The sequence below is a fragment of the Elephantulus edwardii genome, unplaced genomic scaffold (assembly GCF_000299155.1).
Source record: "Elephantulus edwardii isolate Elephantulus edwardi_28Jun2011 unplaced genomic scaffold, EleEdw1.0 scaffold00080, whole genome shotgun sequence".
In the NCBI taxonomy this organism is placed as follows: domain Eukaryota; kingdom Metazoa; phylum Chordata; class Mammalia; order Macroscelidea; family Macroscelididae; genus Elephantulus; species Elephantulus edwardii.
Window position 1 is genome coordinate 670,437 of NW_006399830.1, and position 19,138 is coordinate 689,574.

A 19,138-nucleotide genomic window follows, 5' to 3' on the forward strand; every position below is an offset into this window, starting at 1 on the left:
CCTCACTGCCATGCTCTTAGCAACAAAAAGACCCACTCCGGCCACATAACCAGCTGTCACGAAGCTTTCCACAGAGGCCTGAAACACCTCAGAAAGCAGCCTGTTCACCCTGTTTCTGTCAGTTGCTTGGCACATGTATTTCAGTTAAGTTTTTGCCTGAAGCAATACAAGTACATGAATACAGGCACGCACACCTGAGCATAGCCTAAGTAGGCACAGGCTTGCCCCCTTTGTGGCAGAACATGTATTTCTACAAGACTGTGCATGAAGTAACAAACACATGCACGTTCACGTGTGTACACCAGTACTCACGCACATACACACACACGTGCACACCAGCACATGCACACCCACGTGTGCACACCAGCACATGCACATACATGCTCACGCGTGCACACCAGCACATGCACATACATGCTCACGCGTGCACACCAGCACATGCACATACACGCTCACATGTGCACACCAGCATGTGCACACACGCACACTCAGGGAGTATCTCTCATGAGGAGCCGAGCTCCTGGAAGCACTGGCACATGTGTCAGTCTCAGGGAGAGGTCATCCGGAGCTGCATCCCTGAAACCACCCTGGTCACAGGCAGGGTTGTGGCTCGAGGTCCCTGCTTTTCCGCAGGGATCCCCCAGTCCCTGTGCGTCCTGAAGACTTGGGAGGCAGCAGGGTCCCGCGCTGCATGAAGGCTTTCGGCACCTCGTGCAGAGCCAAGTTGTGGTTCTCTCCTCCCTGGGTGCTGAACAGCCAGCACGCCTGTGAAGGTGATCAGTATGCTCCAGCCAGTGCTGGACACAGGGCCCCAGGCCCCAGTGCCCCACCGCAGTGTACATCTGAGCACTGTTGGGTCACATGGCTGAGGCTGGAGCACACGTGCACACACTTTCTCCCGCCCACTCTCACCTACACTTATATGCACACAATCTCACACACATGCTCTCGCACACACTTTTACACACATGTACACACACATCCATCTCTTCACATAAGCTCATGTTCCAATCTCCCCATGCACACACACACACGCATTCTCAGACACACAGTCTCCTGTGCCAGCGACGATGCAGTACCAGGCACTGGAGGTGCTGTGTGAGGGGCAGAGCCGGCCACCTGGGTGAGACAGACCTTCACCCACGTGCACAGAGTACCCACCGTGGCCCCAACGGCCAGGTGACACCTATGCTGTGCAGGCCTGCACCCCCTGCCCCCCGCTGGCCTTCAGAAGTGCGTCACCTGGCCTTCCTGGTCAGCACTGCCCTGTCCACAGGCCCCACTGGCCTTGCTCAGCCTCCCAGCATCAATGGCCTCTGCTATGGGGGCTGTGGGCAGAGACCCTAGGCTGGGGCAGAACTGGCTGGGCACTGCTGTCTCAGAAAGGCCACTTGGGAGGGCCAGGCAGTCTTCCCTAGCTGCAGGGTGGGGTTTCAGGTTCTATTTTAGTTTGCAGATGCAGCCCGCCTGTGGGAGGGGCGGCTGTGGACTCCTGACAGGAAAACCACAGTACTTGGCCTTGCCTGGGCCTCACTGTGCTGCGCTGGCCTCACTCTGCTGTGTGCTGCCCGCTAGAGCCCAGGTTTGCTCAGAGCCAGTGAGGAAGGGAATCGAGAGCACCGCTGCGCCCTCCTCTCGGAGCAGCATCCACAGGTGAGTGCCCTCTGCCGGGGGACCCCCACAGTGCGGCCAAGTCAGGGAGGTGGGGGTGGGGTGCTGCTCTCGAAAACCAAAGCTCCTTCACCCACGGGTGGGCGCCATACAAACAGGAGCCTACCATCATGCCCGAATGACCACGCAGCTGTCAGCCCATTAGAGAAGTACTGTCCCCAGGGTGGAGGGACAGGCCCAGTCCCACCGGAAAGCGTTGGGTGCTGATGGCCATGTCAGAGAAGCAGCACTGTCCCCAGGGTGGAGGGACAGGCCACGTCAGAGAAACACCTCCTTTGGGCTGGGCCCAGGCCACAGCTGGCCAGCTCAGGATTGGGGGACACAAGGAGTGTTTCACAGCAGGTACATCCCCAAGGACCTGGGGGAATAAGGATCCTCCAGCAGTGGGGGGTGGGGAGCGACAGCCAAGAGAGCAAAGCGGAAGGACTGGTGGCCTGGAAGCTGCCCAGCCCCAGCCCCCCTTGCCCCCACCAGGCGCAGAGTGTGATCTGTCCAGGGTTCAGGGGGAGAAAGAGAGGCAGATTCTGCCTTAAGAGATACAGCCACCACTCAGTGAGGGCAAGACGGTCCCCGTGAGGGTTCACAGCTTCGGAACCAGACTGGAGCCGGACCGAGAGGCTGGGCAGGCTGTAACTGCCTGGCCAGCTGTCGCTCAGGAATCCAGAGATCACAGGAGATGGCGCTCTGGGCCTGCGTGTCCCTCCTCCCCTCCCTGGCCTCCTCAATCCTATGGTGGGTGGGGGGAGGCTCCTGGAGCCCACAGCCATGGGGGCTGACCTGCCCCACTGTGCTGGGGACCAGGGCCTTGCCCGACAGGGTCACAGCCCCTTACCACAAACTTCCTGGAGAGGGACTGACCACCACTCCCTGTGCCCCAGGCCCAGGGAGAGGAAAAGAACACCCCTTGGCAGTGCTACATAGTGTGGGCACATGTGCTAGAGGAGAAGTGTCCCCACACCTGCCCTAGTGTCCATCTGCGCAGGAAGCAGCCATTGTGAAAGGTGTGTGGGTGCGGAGATCCAAGAGAGGCTCCAGCAGAAGAGGCCACCAGGGCTACCACCGGCTCCACTCAGTGGCCGGGGACAGAGACAGGCCGTGGGCTTCCCGAGGCTGGGAATCTGTATGGAAGCCAGTGGCCTCAGCTTTCCCCTTCTGAGTGGCTGGTGGCTTCAAACTGCCCACCTTTGGGTTAGATGCCACCAGGGCTCAAGAAAAACCCTTTATCCAGCTATGCTTGTGTGATTTTTCCCAGCACCCAAAATAAAGGCGTTTTAACCATTTTGGGATGTGAACTGGGTAAGGGAGGGATGGGGTCGCCCATTCTGATGGCACCTCCCCACCTACAGCCACTCCAAAAAGCAGCTGGAGCAAATGGAGTCATATGTATGCTGTCCCTGCACCCCACCACACATCACCCAACAGCCGCCCAAGGCCAGACCCCACAAACCCCACCTCCCACGAATGGATGAGCTGGACTGTATGTGACCACAAACCACAATAGCCCCGAGTGCAGGACCAGCATTCACCTGGTGGATAGGCCCACAGAGTCCCCAAAGGGAGGCCAGGCACGATAATTCACAGGCTAAGTCTGGAGTCCTGTAGGAACCAAGGACTGAAATAGAAATAGTGTCAGAGACAAGAGCAAAGGCTTGAGAGCGCAGCCTGCCAGAGTGAGGGGTGGCCATTCGGGGGATACAGGACAGAGAAAGAGAGGCCGTCACTTGGTGAACACAGGACAGAGAGTGAGGAGCAGCCATTCAGGGGCCACAGGACACAGAGAGAGGAGGACACAAGACAGAGAGGGGCGGCCATTTGGGGGACACAGGACAGAGAGTGAGGGGTGGCCACTTGGAGGAACACAGGATAGAGTCGGGCTGTGTTCTGGAAGGATGCTGGGTCACAACTGTCAGGTAAGGATCCCGCCCAGTTGCTATGTCCTCCACACTTAACCATCACAAGTGGACACTGAGGGAACAGTTTGTGTACATGACGGGACCCAACAGCACCGCTCAGGAGACAGGCTGAGACAGCACTGGCGTCCAGAGCCACAGGACGTGCACTGGCCTGCACGCCCCTTACAGGCCTAGTGTGGACGTCATGTCACGTCCCCCATCATGTGCCTCATGGACCCCGCAGAGACAGAGGAGCCTGGCCTCTGAGGTGCAGACAGACGGCCATGTGTGGCACTCTGTGGATGCCCGGGAGAGGGGACTCCCTCAGATGGTAGAGTGCAGCAGGGACTCACGTGCTCAGGCAGGGAAGCCTATTGCATCGTCCTCGGCACTGTGACAGGTGACAGCCAGGTGAACAGAGACCACGTAGAAATGTGGGACCCGGTGCAGGGAAGGGGAGGGAAGGGCTCCCCAAGCAACCCCTGAGCCAGGGTCCTGGGAGACGCTTTCCCTTGCTCCCAGTGCCTCTGCAGGGCAGAGCAGAGCTGCCCGGGTGGCTGCAGGCCGGCGTCTCTAGAGAAGCAGAAAACAGCTGGACGCTTCAAAACACCCACCTTTGGGTTAGCGGCACAGCGCTTTTACCATCGTGCCACCAGGACCCCACCACTCGGGTCTCCCACCTCTCACTCTGGGAAGGAGCCAGTGAGTTGAGGACCAGCTTCTACAAGTACCTGAAAGCATCATTTCATTTTAAAAAGCATTTTGAATCGTGCTCTCGTGGAGAGCTGGCATGTGCACTCTCCTCCCACTGGCTTGTTTGCACATGAAGTGTCCCAGGACCCAGCGACATCGCAAGGGCCATTTAAGGCCTGGAGTCCAGAGCTGTGTGAGAGCAGAGCCTCAGGCTCCAGCCAGGCACTCCCGGGGGACCCCAGCACAGACCTTGGCAGCTCTGACAGACAGTCCCAGAAGCCCCCGGTTCTTGGCCCAGGGCTGGCCACTAAAACAAAGCTGGGTCTGAGTGGATGGATGTCCTTCACCAGAAGCCCAGTCATGAATCCAGACCTAGCGGGAATGGAGCGCGATGGTGACTGTGGGCAGGAAGGACGCTTGGCCCAAACACCTCACTGCTGTGCCAGGCAAACCTGGGCACCAAGGGCCTTGGGGGTCAGGCTCCAAGCTGCTGGGTCAGTGGTGGAGCTGGGGCCTGCTGCTCGGGCCCCAGGCTGGAGGTGGTTCTGGGATTGACCACAGGCCCACCCACATGGGCAAAGGGGCTCCCTCCCTCAGCAGGGCCAGCGGACATTGCTGACCGACACAGGGGCAGCAGAAGTCCATTTCTCTTATCGGGCTCAGGGGCCAAGGCACCTTAGCCAACCTCAGATCGCAAACAGCTGCCCAGCGCCCAGGAGGCCTCAGGATGGCCATGCCACAGGCCCCAGCCCTTCACACCACACCACACACAGACACGGCAGTGCCAGGCAGGCTGGCTGAAGTCACAAGGCTTCCTTCCCCAGTGGGCTGTCCCCTAGGCCCTGGTGACCCACAAGCACGGCACTGTGACTCAATAGGTTGAGACACCCCTGGAGGACATATGGGTTCCTCTGTCGACCTGGGCCTGTGGAGGGAAGGCAGGGCAAGGAGCAGAACCGGTCACCTATGCCCACCAGCTGATGTCACATAGGCTCATGAGCCCTTCTGTGAAGGGGTGGGCAGGGGCCACATGGTCACCCCATTTCACAGTACAGGCAGTGAAGTTGGGGTCAGCCCAGGATCCTGAAGGAAGGATTGTGTAGACAGGGTCTCAGAAGGCATGTGCCCCATGGAGCCCCTGCACATCCAGCAGGGACCCCAGGGCAGCCCTCAGTGAGGGTGAGGGTGAAATGGACTGTCTTTGCAGGGGCAGAGCCTGCTTTCAAAGCCCTGAGTGTTTAGGCTGCAGGGCCCTGGACTGGTGTCCCCACCCGCCAGCATTCTTTAGTCTTTGTCACTGAGAACTTCATGCTAACTCCAGGTCCATCTGCTCAAGTTCAACAGCCAACAACATCCTGCTTAGAGGACCAGACTCGTAAGAAGGCTGGACATCAGGTTGATGGATTATGGGGTGGACGCACCGCTCTCAGAGTGGGAGAGGCTGGCCTGAATACCCTGGCAGGAAATGGGCATCTCCTGGCTGGCAGGTGTCAGAGACAGAGAGAACCTCTCGAAAGAAGACAATAAGCTCCAACTTTGGAAACAAAGGAGCATTTTGAGAACAGATCGGCCTAGCCGAGGAGGACATAGCTGGCCTGCAGTGGGGTTCTGTGACAAAGTCGGCAGGGTCCCGGTGGGGTTGGAGAGACACTGTGGAGAGGCACACCATAGAGGGCATTAGTGTGAGGCGGCAGGCTGCTGGCTCGAGGAGGATAAAACCCCGAGCAGGACCACGCAGCATCACTCCACCTTCCTCACGTGTAACTGGTGTGTGGATGCTGAAAGCATGGCCAGCAGCCACCAGGTGGGCTGGCGGGAAGGGGCTGTATGTGGGCATGAAACATGGGAACAACGCTTCTGGATTCCAGCCTCACGGGATGCCGCTATCTTCAGACACGCAAACAGGAAGACTCACTACCAGACAGCACTCAAGGCTCCTCACTGAAGAGAATCCTTGGAAACATTTGGGCCAGAAAATGACGCTCATCACAAAAGCTGGACTGAGAAGAGGAGGAAAGGGTGGGGGAAGTGGTAGACACAAGGGAAAGTGGTGCCCCATGCACCCCACCCTGTCAGGCAGCATCGCCGTTGGGTTTCGAGGCTGTAAATCACTCTGGCCAGACACTGACCATCTATTCCCCTGAGGTAACAGCAAGACTGCCTCGTCTGTGTCTATTCCTCAACCCCAAGAACCTCCACCTGCCTTCCCAGGCAGCAGGGATGAGTGAGCACCCCCTCCTTAGGCTCTGTGTGGTTTTGGGAGTGGTTAAAATGCTGGGGTGCTAACTGAAAGCTGGGCTGTTTGAACCTACTAGCTACTTCAGGGGAAAAAGATGGGGCTGCTCTGTTCTGCAGGTTGCTGAGAGCCACACCAATACCAGCAGGAGGCCTGAACTGAGACTTTTAGCTCTGGTGGTGAAGTATGTTATGTTCTGTACTGCTAACCAAAAAGTTCAGCAGTTCAAATCCACCAGCCACTCCATGGAAGAAAGACAGGTGGTCTCCTCAGGGGGAAAAAAAAAGTCCAACCTCAGAAACCTGATGAGCTCAAGTCCAGAGATGGATTTTGGTTTCTGGAAGTGCTGTTGATGTGTTCTGTCAAGTTGGAACACTCCAGTAGGTGACCCTCCAGTAAGTTTTCATAGGCAATTAATCGCACAAGAGGAGAATGCCCATCTTTTGCTCACAGAGGAGCTGGTGGATTTGAACCACATACCTTTATGACAGCAGCACAATTCCTTACCACTAAGCCACTAGCACCCCCTTTCTGACTGTGTAGGATGATGCTTCTCAGAATAAGGAGCCACAACTGAAGGATGGGTCAGTTCTGATTTAGAGTCTCAAGTCCTGGGCACCTACTTCTCCACTGGAGGTCTTTAAAGCCAGAAGGATGCTGGAGAGACCACCTCCCAGCCAGGACCCCACTGCCCAGAGTCTAACCACAGCCAGGCAGGGCCCCACTCCCCTCGAGTTCAGGCCCAGCCAGGCAGGGCCCATTCCTTGCAGTGCTTCCTTCAGGTTTCTACCAGTTCCAGGTTTCTCTCTTATAGTCCTTCCCTGAGCCCTGCAGTGGCCCGTGGTGTGTGCTTTCTTGCAGGTCTCTGCTGGTCCTATGTCTGCCCACAACACATCGTGGGTGCGGTACCCCAGCCTTGTGTCCCCCGATGTGGAAGCGGTCATTGCTGCTCAAAGCATCATCTCGAGGCTCACGCAGGCCTACCTGGGGCTGCTCCTGCCCCTGGGCGCGGCGGCAGGGACATTCAGCATGACCACCTTGCTCCGAGGGCGTGCCCAGCTTGGAAGCCTGGGGGCACTCCTCCTGGACCTCATCATCACAAACATGCTGGTGGCCCTGCTGTCCTTAACGGCCATCCCCAGGCCTGACTACCTGTCCACTACCAACCTGCTCTGCGGGACCCTCGCCTTCTGTGCCAACTTCTGCTACTTCAATGCCCAGTATCTGCAGGGGGCCCTGGCCTTGGCCTTCTTGCTGCCTGGCTCCTTGCCCTGGCTGCCCAAAGTGACCAAGGGGCCTCTGAGGATGGCTCTGGCCCTGATGGCTATCCTGGGCTGTGCTCTCTGCAGCTCGCTGGGGACTGTGGCCCTGCTGGGCACCTCTGGAGAGCTGCACAAATCCACCCACTGCCAGCTGGATCCACTGACCACCTGGCCTGAATATGAGGTGCTGAAGTTCAGCCTGGGCTTTGCGCTGACCCTCCTTCTGGAGCTGACGTTTTGCGTTCTGATCTGCACCACACGGGCCTGGCAGGGCACCGAGACCTGGCGAGGCATGGCCTCAGCCTCACCCGCTGTGCTGGCCATCGCACTGACGGGCTTTGCCTGCCGGGTCTTCTACAATGCCATGCTGCTCCACAGGGCCAGCCTGAAGCTGTCGGGGACCCTGGGTTCACCCCAGGATGAGCTGCTCATGGATGCTGCTGAGCTAGTCCTGTTCGGGGAGAGCTGCGTGACTTCACTGGAGACTCTGCTCCTCCACCAGCCCTGCAGGCACGCCCTGCTGAGGGTCATGCAGAACCTGGCCCAGAGCTGCCGTAGCCGAGCGGCCCCCCAGAGCAGTTCTGTAGAGAGGGCAGGGAGCCAGGGCTGAGGGCAGCTGTTAGACACTCGTAGGCCGGTGCCCCAGCTGAGCCAAGTCCCCTCCTTTATGCCTTCCACTCTACTCCCTGGCCAAGCCTCACTCCCCAAGCCTAGCCTCACAACCTCCTCTCCGCTGAGTCGCATGTCCCCATGCCCCCCAGCCTAGCTTCGTGATCCCACTCCACACACCCCCGCCCCCTTAAACTCCCAAATCTGGCCGAGCTTCCCTTCGCCCACCCTGGCCTAGCCTCCTGCCCTCAGCCTGAACTCAGCCTCTGACCCTGCCTCTCCACTGGGCCTCACACACATCTGCCCGGCTCAGATCAGCGGCTGCAGGGTGCTCTTCAGCCCCTGGGGTTCACACTGCTCACACAAAAGCTCCAAGATGCTCAGCCTGACGGAGACACACCAAGTCAGAGATGCAGCTGGACCCCCGTTAATCCACACAAGATCCACGCCTGGCATACATCTGGTCCCTGAAATCATGCCTAGTTCGCAGAGATCCACACCTGACACACACCCAGTCCCCATGGGATCCATGCCTACTCCTAGATGGAAATTTCCCAGTTGGTGGTAGAGGTGGGTCCACGGCCTTGACCACAACCAAATGCCAACCCCCTGAAAATACTCACATACCTGCTGCCAGCACCCCTGGGGGCCAGAAAGGAAACCTTCCCGGGGCAGGCTGCCTCACCCTCCCAGCAAGCAGCTTATGGACTTAACTGCCCACCTACCAGTTAGCAACGCAATACCAGATCCACTGTGCCACCAAGGCTCTTCAGAAGAGGGGCTGTGCCTTGGCTCTAAGGCATGATTGATTCAAACACACACTGGGTTACAGAAATCACAGCCTGTCACTTATGTGAATAGTGAACACAGCACTGTGTCCGTCTCGGGAGCCTTGGTGTGCATGTGAGAAGGGACGCTGTCAGTTCTGGGGGACAGTGGATGCTCGTGGGGTCCAGATGCGTCCCCCCGGACAGGCTTCAGAAGACCTTGGCTGGCCACGCACTTCACACGGCGAAGCCTGTAGATGTTGCAGTGAGCGTCACTGGTGCGGTTCTTCCAGCGGGCGCCCCTCTGGCTGCACCCCTTCATCCATCCTTATGTCAAGCCTTTCATCAAGCAGCTGTGCCCCGGATGACAGGACAACCTCCACACGAGCTGGGAACCAGGGAGGACCCCTGGTAGCACTATACTTAGAATACTTGGCTGCTACTCAGAAGATGCTGCTCTGAAGAAGCAAGGTTCCCAGCCTGTCCTCAGGTCACTAGGGTCACTCTGAGAAGGCTGGAGGCCGACCCTAACCCACGTGTGGCTGGGGCATCTGCACACTAACCAGTCACCAGCTGGCCCTCTGGGAAGAGGGCTCACTAGGCTCAAAGGCACACAGGGCCCCAGCCACAGCCTGGGAGAGCCCCGCAGAACCCAGCACAGCCCCGCACAGCACCACACAGCCTGGCAGAGCCCCACAGAGCCTGGCACAACACCACAGAGGCTGGCACAGCACCGCGCAGCCCGGCAGAGCCCGCAGAGCCCAGTAGAGTCCCGCACAGCCTTCTGATCCCGCACAGTGGCCCACACCACTGCACTGCAGTAAAGCCAGCCATGCAGGTGTCCTGGTTTCCCGTGCCCGTGCACGCATGCTCACACTGGGCTGCACGTGCTCCCCCGGGCCTGGTGGTACAGTGGCGTGTGTGCTGAGCTGCTCCCCCCAAGGCCATGGCTTGCCAGCCGCAGGGGACTGGTGTGCTCGGGGAGTCTAGCAGCTGGGCAGCAGCAGTAGGATGGAAAAGCTGGAAACAGCTGAGTGCCCAGGATGTGACATTAAGGCAAGAAGTGAGCACAGGCTCCCCGTCACAAAGCCTCTGTCTGTGTCTCTGTGAAGTGCTGCTGGGCACGACATGCTTACACTACAACTTGGGCTTCATAGCTCCCCAGATACACAGCACCAGAGAGGCACAGCTCTGAGGAGGAAGAAACTGTGAGGTCATCAAGATGCCCCCACACCTCAGCCACGAGCCCCTGTGGGCCTCGTGGGGATGGAGTCGGTGCAGCATGGCCCTGTGGTCCATCTCCCATCCCTGTCTCCAGCCACTGCCCCTCACCACGCCCAGTCTGGACACATACTACTCCTGGACTTTTCTAAACAAGCCAAGGGAATGTTCTAGAGCCAACAGATGTTCGGGTAGGGACAGGACATTTTCACCCACTAGCTCCCTGTGACTTGACTTTCAGGCAAATAGGCAGGTCCACAAAGTGACCAATCCCACCAGGGCATGCCAGAGAACAACCAACTGCACGAGGCCCAAGGGTACCATCGATGAGGAGAATGCTTCGCAGGAAACAAGACACTCAGGGAGGCAGTGGGCAGGTGTGACCTGCTGAATGGGAACCCTGCCTGCTCTAAAACTCTCACTTAAAACACAATAAAAGGTTAATAATAACATGACCACTCTTAAAAAAGGGCATTAATTGAAAGGCAAATCCAGAGCCAATAGGGGAAGGGCGCAGCAATGACCCCCCTTCGCAACCTGCCGGGGTTCCCTGGACACATGTGGCCGTCTCCTGAGACAGGGGTGGGCAAGGACCCAGTCTTACACCTCGTGTTCCACTATAAAAGGCCCCTGCCAGAGCCCCTCCCCAGGATGACTACAGGCGCCAGGCCTGTCCACACACACTCTGGGCAACCTGGCGGAGTCTTGGCCGCAGTGGCCACTCCCAGAATTCCAGCAATGGTCAGGGAAGCACTTGGCAGCGGTGAGGGACCACCATCTGACATCTGCACCCCTAGGGCTGCCAGAGCGCCACTAGGGCTGTAAACCCACCACATGTGAGCTCGGAATCAGGAAGGTGGCCCTCACGCCCAGGGCGCCCAGACACTTCACATTCCTTGTTACGATGGAACAAGTTGGAAGATAAGCTTGCTGGTGATCGATTTTCTCTAGAAAGCACCTCAGTGTGAACTTGGCACTTTACAGCCTACGTGCACACTCACACACACAGAGATAACTTTCCTCCATAATCAGCTGGTGTGTGTTCAGCATGCTACATCCTGTGTGTGTACACAGAGACCCCCATAGTCAGTGTGCACTCAGCATACCACACCCTGTGTCTGTACACACATAGAGATGCACCCACACACAATTAGTGTGTACTCAGCACTCTATGGCCTGTGTGCACTGACACTCACCTCCCAAATCAGTATATGGTCAACACTGTATAGACTGTATACACTGACACCCAGACACACCTACAATCAGACAGTGTGTTCTCAGCATTCTATAGACTGCATGCACACTCATGTAGAGAAACACACACACATACACTGACGTGTGTGTACTCTCACATACACGTATTAACTCTGTGCACACTGACACATAAGCACACACAGATGCGCTCACACACGTACACGTACACACACATGCACACACTGTGTGCACAACACAGTCACACTCTCACATACACTGGCACAGATCACACATGCACACACACTGCTATACCTGACCTCTCCTAGGACAGAGACAAGGGGCCGGGGAGTCCCTGGCAGGTGTCCCAGGTGCGTGAGGGGCTCACCCTGTGACTGCTCTGACAGCCTGCTGCACGGAGGGGGCAATGAGGCTCAGGAAGGTCCTGTGAATGGCCCAGCAGTTGTGTTGAATGGGAGGCTGGGGGTTGGCTGGACACACGTATGACCAGTGCAAGAGGCTTTCTTGTCCCATAGGTTGGGGCTTGGGCCTGACAGACTGCGTGAGGCCACCACCAGCAGCCTTGCTTCCAGGGACAGCCCCCACACCACAACTTCATGGCTGCCCCTGTAACTGTGGTCTCTGTGCCACTCTTTGTCCACCCTGTTCAGGGACATGCCGAAACTGGAGGCCTCTGCTCTGCCCATTTAGCAAGCAAGAGACCCAGAGCCCTGTTGGGAGCAGGTAATGCAGATGCTCCTCTAAGCCATGTGCATCAGTAAGATGGGGTCAAGGCCTGGTCCGCATGAAAGGCTGCTGGTTCAAGCCACCCAACAGTACCCAGAAGGCCCAGCCCAGGCATTCAGTTTCCTTAAAGATGACAGCTACAGGTCTGCCCAAAACATACACAAACCTCAAGCATATGTGTGAGTCAACATCTGAGACCTGGGAAGATGCTCTGTACACGTGCTTAGGGCATGCAAAATAACTATATCTTCTCACCCCAGTAACAATAGCAAAATTCAACAGAGTAGCAAACAACAAATGTTGGCGAGGTTGTGGAGAAACTGGAATCCTTATTCACTGTTGGTGGGAGTGTAAAACAGTGTAACTACTATGGAAAGTAGTATGGCACTTTCTCAAAAAGTTGGAAATAGAAATATCATTTGACCCAGCAATTCCACTACTGGGAATATATCCTAAGGAGACCAAAACTGCCACCCAACCAGATATATGCACACCCATGTTTATTGCTGCTTTGTTCACAACAGCAAAGAGTTGGAAACAACCCAAGTGCCCATCAACAAACTAATGGATAGAGAAGCTGTGGTATATTCCCACAATGAAATAGTATACAGCACTAAAAAAACAAGGAACTCATGAAATATATATGAAATAGGTGACCATGGAGGACATTATGTTGAGTGAAATATCTCTGTCACAAAAGGACAAATACTGCATAATGCCACTGTTATAAAACAACAGGACTGACACTGAGGTTGGGGGAAACTGAGAGGAGATAAATGATGTACAATGCACTGAAACAGATGAAGGCGAGAACTGCTTAAAAGGAATATATGATTAGGTATTATTTGCATGATAAGAGTCCAGAATAAGAGATTCATAGTAAAGTGGACTGGGGGTGGGTGGGAGATTGTATAACAATGAAATAATTTTTTTCTTTTTTCAAAGAGAAAAGCTAACTGGGGGAGGGGTGGGCAGGAGTAAAATGTGCAACAATGAATGAAGAGGGAAAAAAGAGTGTAGCACGGTTTCGGGCGTGCTTACAGAAACTAAGCTGCACACACCCCTGGTGCCCTGTCTGTAAGGCCCCGCCCCTCCCACAGGAGGGCTTGGAAGTGACCATACTGAACGCCATAAAGCTCATCTATGACCACCCTATCCAGTGTGACCTGGAGCCAGTGCTCGGCTGGGTGGCTAAGGTAAGCCCCGGCTGACCACACTGCTCCCAGCAGACGTGGTCATGCAGGCTGACTTTTGGGGAGGCAGGCACTGGCTCATACAGGCTCCTGAGAGCTTGGATGAACCTCTAAATGGACCCCTTCTGAGGCTAAAGAGGGCAAAAGGGCCTAGAGACACGGCTCATAGGAAAGCTGTCCCTCTGGTCCAGCTCACTCCCTGCAGGCTCATCTTAGCTGCTGCCTGCCCAGTCTCCCTCCCCCAGGCACATGAGTACATGAGAATGGGGCTCGGTCTGAGGACCCTAGTGGTCCTTGGAGGTCTGTTCACACTCTGCCCACATCCCTCACTCTGCCCATTCATGCTCCTCACGTCAGAGAGCCAGGGCCAGAAGCCCCTTGATCCGTCACCAACGCCTGGATGTTCTCTGGAGCAGAGGGAGAGTGAAGTCCAGCAACTGATTCCCAAGTGACTCACCAAATGTGCCTGCTACTTCTCAGACTCGGATGTCTGTAAAATTCGGACAAAATCCTGGGGTTACTCACATCTAATTTAAGAAATGGGTGTTTCCAGCCTGCTGCTGAAATGAACAAGACCTGTAAGTTTCCTATGACTGCATCCAGAAAAGTTCAGGCCAATGGTGAGGAGACATCATCCCAGTGAACACGCCCATGCAGCTCCCTGGGGTGGGGGCTGACTTGCTGTCAGAGTGGGAGAGCGGGGCTGGCAGAAAAATGGTTAATCCTGGCCAGGAGGGGAGGGGCCTAGCCCTCAAGGAGCCCAGGGAGGGGCCTAGGCCTCTATAAAACCACTGGGCTGGCGGGGCCAGCAGAGCGACAACAGAGGGAGCAGGACAGGGTGGCCCTCCGTCCGTCCCCAGGTCCCAAGGCTAGACCCCTTTCCTTCTGCTGCTCCCACAATGCTCAAGTACCACCCAAGTGGCTGAGCTCCCGCCTGCCCAGACCTCACCAGGCACTGTGGACGGAGCGCCTGCAGGCCAGCACGGGCGAGTCCCCAGGGCCACCTGAGGCCAGGACCATGAGCCCCTGCTATCTGGGGCCAGCAAGGAGCGGCAATGGGGACAGGCCAGGTAAGACAGCCTTCCCTGGGGCCAGCCATGGTTGTGGGGACTCGGTGCCCTTTGAATGGGGGACCTTCTCGGCGAGGAAGTCAGTGGCTCTGACTTTCTTGGAATGAGCAAGGAGGGGTTTAAGTAAGATATACCCTGCAATACATGCCAAGAGAATACCAGCCTGCCATGTGCTGCCCACTCTCCAGGACAAGTGACCAGGTTGTGTGTCACCCTGCAAGCACTACAGTCCTTCAAGATGGAGCAGCTGGTCAGAGATGTCACCGGGAGGCTTGCTCTCTTGACCTGGACATAAAAGCCATGGGCTCACTGCTGCGCGCTCAGCGCCAGGTCACAGCGACTGCATTGGGTTCCCAGGCTGTACTCTTTATGAGAAGAGCCCGCTCATCTTATCCCAAGGAGTGGCTGCTGGATTTGAACTACCACCCTTTCAATTAACAGTGCAACATGGATCGCGCTGAGCCACCAGGGCAAGGTGATCTAGACGGGCCTGGAGGCTGAGGGCACACCTCTCCACTCGACCCCACAGCGCAGCCTGCAGCGCCTGTCCAGGCCGAGGGCACCACCTGCTTGGGAGAGGACACGGACAGGAGGATCTGGTCCTGAGTCATGCAGTGCAACTCACAGGCACCGCAGGGACCACTCACCTGCTACACTTCCCTCTCAAACTGCCCTCTCAGCCCTTCTGTTTAACACTTAAAGAGGAAAAGGACCCTTCTGAGCTGTTTTATAAAGCAGTGCATTGAGATGCTGAACACAGAGGCTTGGAGACCCAAGGGGAAGCTGGGAACAGGGACGCTCGCTCACTCCCTGGTCCCGAGGGGAGGCCGAATGGGGACGCTGTGGGGACACTGGGAACCACTGCTTGCTCTGGTTCACTGATTGGGAGACCATGAAGAGCCCTGTCAGCGCAGCTCCGCAAGGCCGGTGGACGTCGCCACGAGTATTGTAAAGGAGGTACTGATTTTCAGGCAGGGTCTTTCCTCTGTCTTCTTTCCTCACTTATGTGAGAGCATGACTTTAAAGCAGCTCCAGGCCAGCCTGGCAACACTGCCACAGCTGCCCCCAGCCTCGGAGGTGAAGGAGAAACCACAAGGAGCCCCCGGGGTCGCATGCACGGGACAGACTGTATCCTCCAGCTCCTCCCTGCTGCCCAGCCTCACATGAGGAGTCTGGTTGCAATGACCAGGCTATGACCACAGAAAATGTCTCTAGATATGACCAAGGCCCTGGGTGGAGAGCCCTGTGCTGACTCCACACTATTCTGGGGTGCATGGTTAGAGCCAGGCAGAGGAGCTGTCCATGCTGGGTGTGTGCTGGCCACTTCCTGCTGCCCTCTGCAACCACCGCCTAGAGGGCTCCTCCACACTGATTTTCTTGCCAACTTCTGGTTGAAAACGAAATCAAGCCCACTGTCATTAAATTAATTCTGATCCCTGACTCCCCCCCCCCCCCCGGGATTTCCACAATGGTGAATCTTCAGGGAGGACAGTGCTTGATGTTCTCCCAAAGAGCTGTGGACTAGAACTGCCAACCTTTCTGTTAGTGGTTCTCAGGTACTACACAACAAGGGCTGCTTGGGATTTCCAGAGTACCTACAATGCTCAGGGCTCAGCAGCAGCAGCTGTTCAGACGCCAGATCTGGCCTTAATCACTGTCTCCCAGTCTTCACTAGCTGCGTCCCTCATCCTTCCTCTTCTCGCACACCATGGCGGGCAGCTTCTTTCCAACGCCCAGGCTCCAAGCTGGATTCCCCCAGGAGTGCAGCCAGTTCCCACGAAGGCTCCTGGGTCCCCGTCGTCCACAGAGCTGGGTTTTTCCTTCCCGGCCTGCTTCTCTGCAGCAGCTGACGGGCATGCTGCACTTCCTCTCTGGATAAACAGTACTTTTCCAAACTCTGCATGTCCCACACGTTACTTCACCCGCCTGCTGTTTGGTCTTCTGAGAAGCGTCCTGCATGGGAGACGACGGCTCTCTACACAAGGGTCCTTGGGAAGGAGGGGCTGCTCCACACTGGGTGCCACTGCCTTCTCTCACAGTGCCACCACGCCCAGTCTCCCCTCATCCACATGGCATTTGGGGCCCTAACCCCCTTTCTTTCTTCCTCTCCAGGCCTCCAGACAGTGAGGAAGCCCTGAGGGGCAGCCCCGGCAAGCCAGCAAGGGGTCACTGGGAACCCCCACGTCCAGTTCTTCTACTTTCTGTGGTTCAGGAGCCCAGGTGGCGGCACACGCCTTGAGCAGCACCTTCTTACTCTCCTGGCTGCCAGATCGCTTCCCTTTCAAGGCGTGTCCAGCGGGGGCTGTGGCATGGAGGGCTTGGGCTCCACGCAGGCTGCCCCGAACAGCACGCTGGCAGCCCTGGCCAACCAATCGCGTGACCTGCAGGAGCACCAGCACTATGTCATCGGCCTCTTCCTGTCCTGCCTCTACACCGTCTTCCTCTTCCCCATTGGCTTCGTGGGCAACATCCTCATCCTGGTGGTCAACCTCAGCTTCCGCGAGAAGATGACCATCCCCGACCTGTACTTCATCAACCTGGCGGCCGCCGACCTCATCCTGGTGGCCGACTCGCTCATCGAGGTGTTCAACCTGGACGAGCAGTACTACGACATTGCGGTGCTCTGCACCTTCATGTCGCTCTTCCTGCAGATCAACATGTACAGCAGCATCTTCTTCCTCACATGGATGAGCTTCGACCGCTACGTGGCCCTGGCGCAGGCTATGCGCGCCAGCCTCTTCCGCACCAAGCAGCACGCGCGGCTGAGCTGTGGCCTCATCTGGCTGGCCTCGGCCTCGGCCACGCTCGTGCCCTTCACGGCAGTGCACCTGCAGCACTCGCAGGACGCCTGCTTCTGCTTTGCCGACGTGCGCGAGGTGCAGTGGCTGGAGGTGACCCTGGGCTTCCTCGTGCCCCTGGCCGTCATCGGCCTGTGCTACTCGCTAATTGCGCGCGTGCTGCTGGGCGCACAGCGGCCCCGTGGGCGGCCCCGGCGGCAGAAGGCGCTGCGCATGATCTTCGCGGTTGTACTGGTCTTCTTCATCTGCTGGCTGCCCGAGAACGTCTTCATCTGTGTGCACCTGCTGCAGCGCGCACAGCCGGGAGAGTCCTACTGCAAGCGGTCCTTCCGCCACGCCTACCCGCTCACTGGCCACATCGTCAACTTGGCTGCCTTCTCCAACAGCTGCCTCAACCCACTCATCTACAGCTTCCTTGGGGAGACCTTCCGCGACAAGCTGCGGCTCTATGTGGAGCAGAAAAGCAGCATGCTGGCCCTGGGCCGCTTCTGCCACGCTGCCCTCAAGTCGGTGGTTCCAGACAGCGCAGAGCCATCAGACGTCAAGTTCAGCAGTGCGGTGTGAGGCCGGGGCTGATGGGGACGTGCGCACACACAGACATATTGCCCTCAAGTCTGTCGTCATGATCAGCGTAGAGTCAGCTGGCTCCTCTGAGAACACATGGGACGGGCACTTTCTGGGGCCACCTGGTCCAAGCACCCGCTCAGCATCTTGCAGGACCTGACTCAGGGCCATGTGGTCAGTCACCCTGGTCACTGCACTGCCCTTCCACGCCCAGAAACGCTCCTTGCCAAGGAAGGGTCACCAGGGACGTCTACTGACTCCCTGAGTAGTACATACTGCCCACCAGCCAAGACCTGGGGAGAGGGGTATCTGGGGGTGAAGCCAGTGTCTCGAGGGAAGAGGGTGGGGGGTGAGCGGGTACAAATGCACACCCGGTGTCTCCACGTGTCCTGGTGCCTCACCATACATGTTCTGGTGAGTGTACCAACAATTAAAGGCCGCAGCCCTCACTCTGCACTTGGCCAGTCTCACGTCTCTGACGTGGTCGCAGGCTGCATCCCTGCGGCTCCAACTTCACTCACTCGCAGGCCCTTCCCACTCTTCAGTCTTGTCTGGCTGGTCATGGCTGACTAGGAAATGACACAACAGACCTAACTGAGTGAAAAAGAATGAAAGCCAGAGTGGAGGCAGCGACAGGCTGAGACCCTGGGAAGGAAGAAGAGTGGTGGGTCCTGCCAGGAGTACCCAGACCAGCCTCCACAGCACTTTCCAGCTCTGTGGGAAGAGATCTGGTTGCTATGCAACACACACACACAGAGCCCCACAGGGAGATGCCATCCTCATAGGCTGTGACCCCATTACTGCTCCAGCTCATCCAAGCTTCTAGAAGGTCAGGCCTTCCCGGGTCCCTTCCTCTCAGCCATGCCTGAACTGCTTTGAAGTCCTACTTCGGGGTCAGCATGGAGAATGGTGGGGTTCTCTAGTCAGAGGGTCTCCTCCTGCTCCCCATGTGCACTACAGCCCTGTGGCTAAAGGTGTGGGGACGGCTCATGTACCTGTCCCACAGAGACGGCAGTGGAGGGCCCCCATCTGAGTGACCGCTGAGCAGAGCCCCAGGGCACAGGGAGGGAGGGGGCCCCCCCATCTGGATGGGTCCGGGAGGGACACAATAGCAGAGTCTAGACTCCCAAGTTCCAGGGTCCCCTGAAGCTCGGTTCTCTCTTGGGGATCCTGGGGTTTCTGGCTGCCCACAGGCACCATCTTGTCCAGAGATGGACACCATTC

General features: G+C 57.3%; 1 protein-coding gene across 1 annotated transcript; it reads left to right on the forward strand.

Moving 5' to 3' along the window:
• Positions 1-1,070: 1,070 nt before the first annotated feature.
• Positions 1,071-17,914, forward strand: LOC102850173. Its single transcript, XM_006889727.1, has 7 exons — positions 1,071-1,123; positions 1,576-1,653; positions 3,753-3,894; positions 7,354-8,337; positions 13,390-13,485; positions 14,435-14,552; positions 16,839-17,914. The coding sequence occupies exons 1-7, from the start codon at positions 1,071-1,073 to the stop codon at positions 17,912-17,914; spliced, it is 2,547 nt and encodes an 848-aa protein (XP_006889789.1).
• The last annotated feature ends 1,224 nt before the right edge of the window (positions 17,915-19,138 follow it).

What these genes read in the sequence shown, in the direction of transcription:
- LOC102850173 (XM_006889727.1), top strand. Translation starts at nt 1,071, where the DNA reads ATGCAGTACCAGGCACTGGAGGTGCTGTGTGAGGGGCAGAGCCGGCCA. An exon ending in TCTCGGAGCAGCATCCACAG is followed by an intron (nt 1,654 to 3,752) that starts GTGAGTGCCCTC and finishes CGCCCCTTACAG; the next exon opens with GCCTAGTGTGGACGTCATGT. An exon ending in CGGCAATGGGGACAGGCCAG is followed by an intron (nt 14,553 to 16,838) that starts GTAAGACAGCCT and finishes TTCCCTTTCAAG; the next exon opens with GCGTGTCCAGCGGGGGCTGT.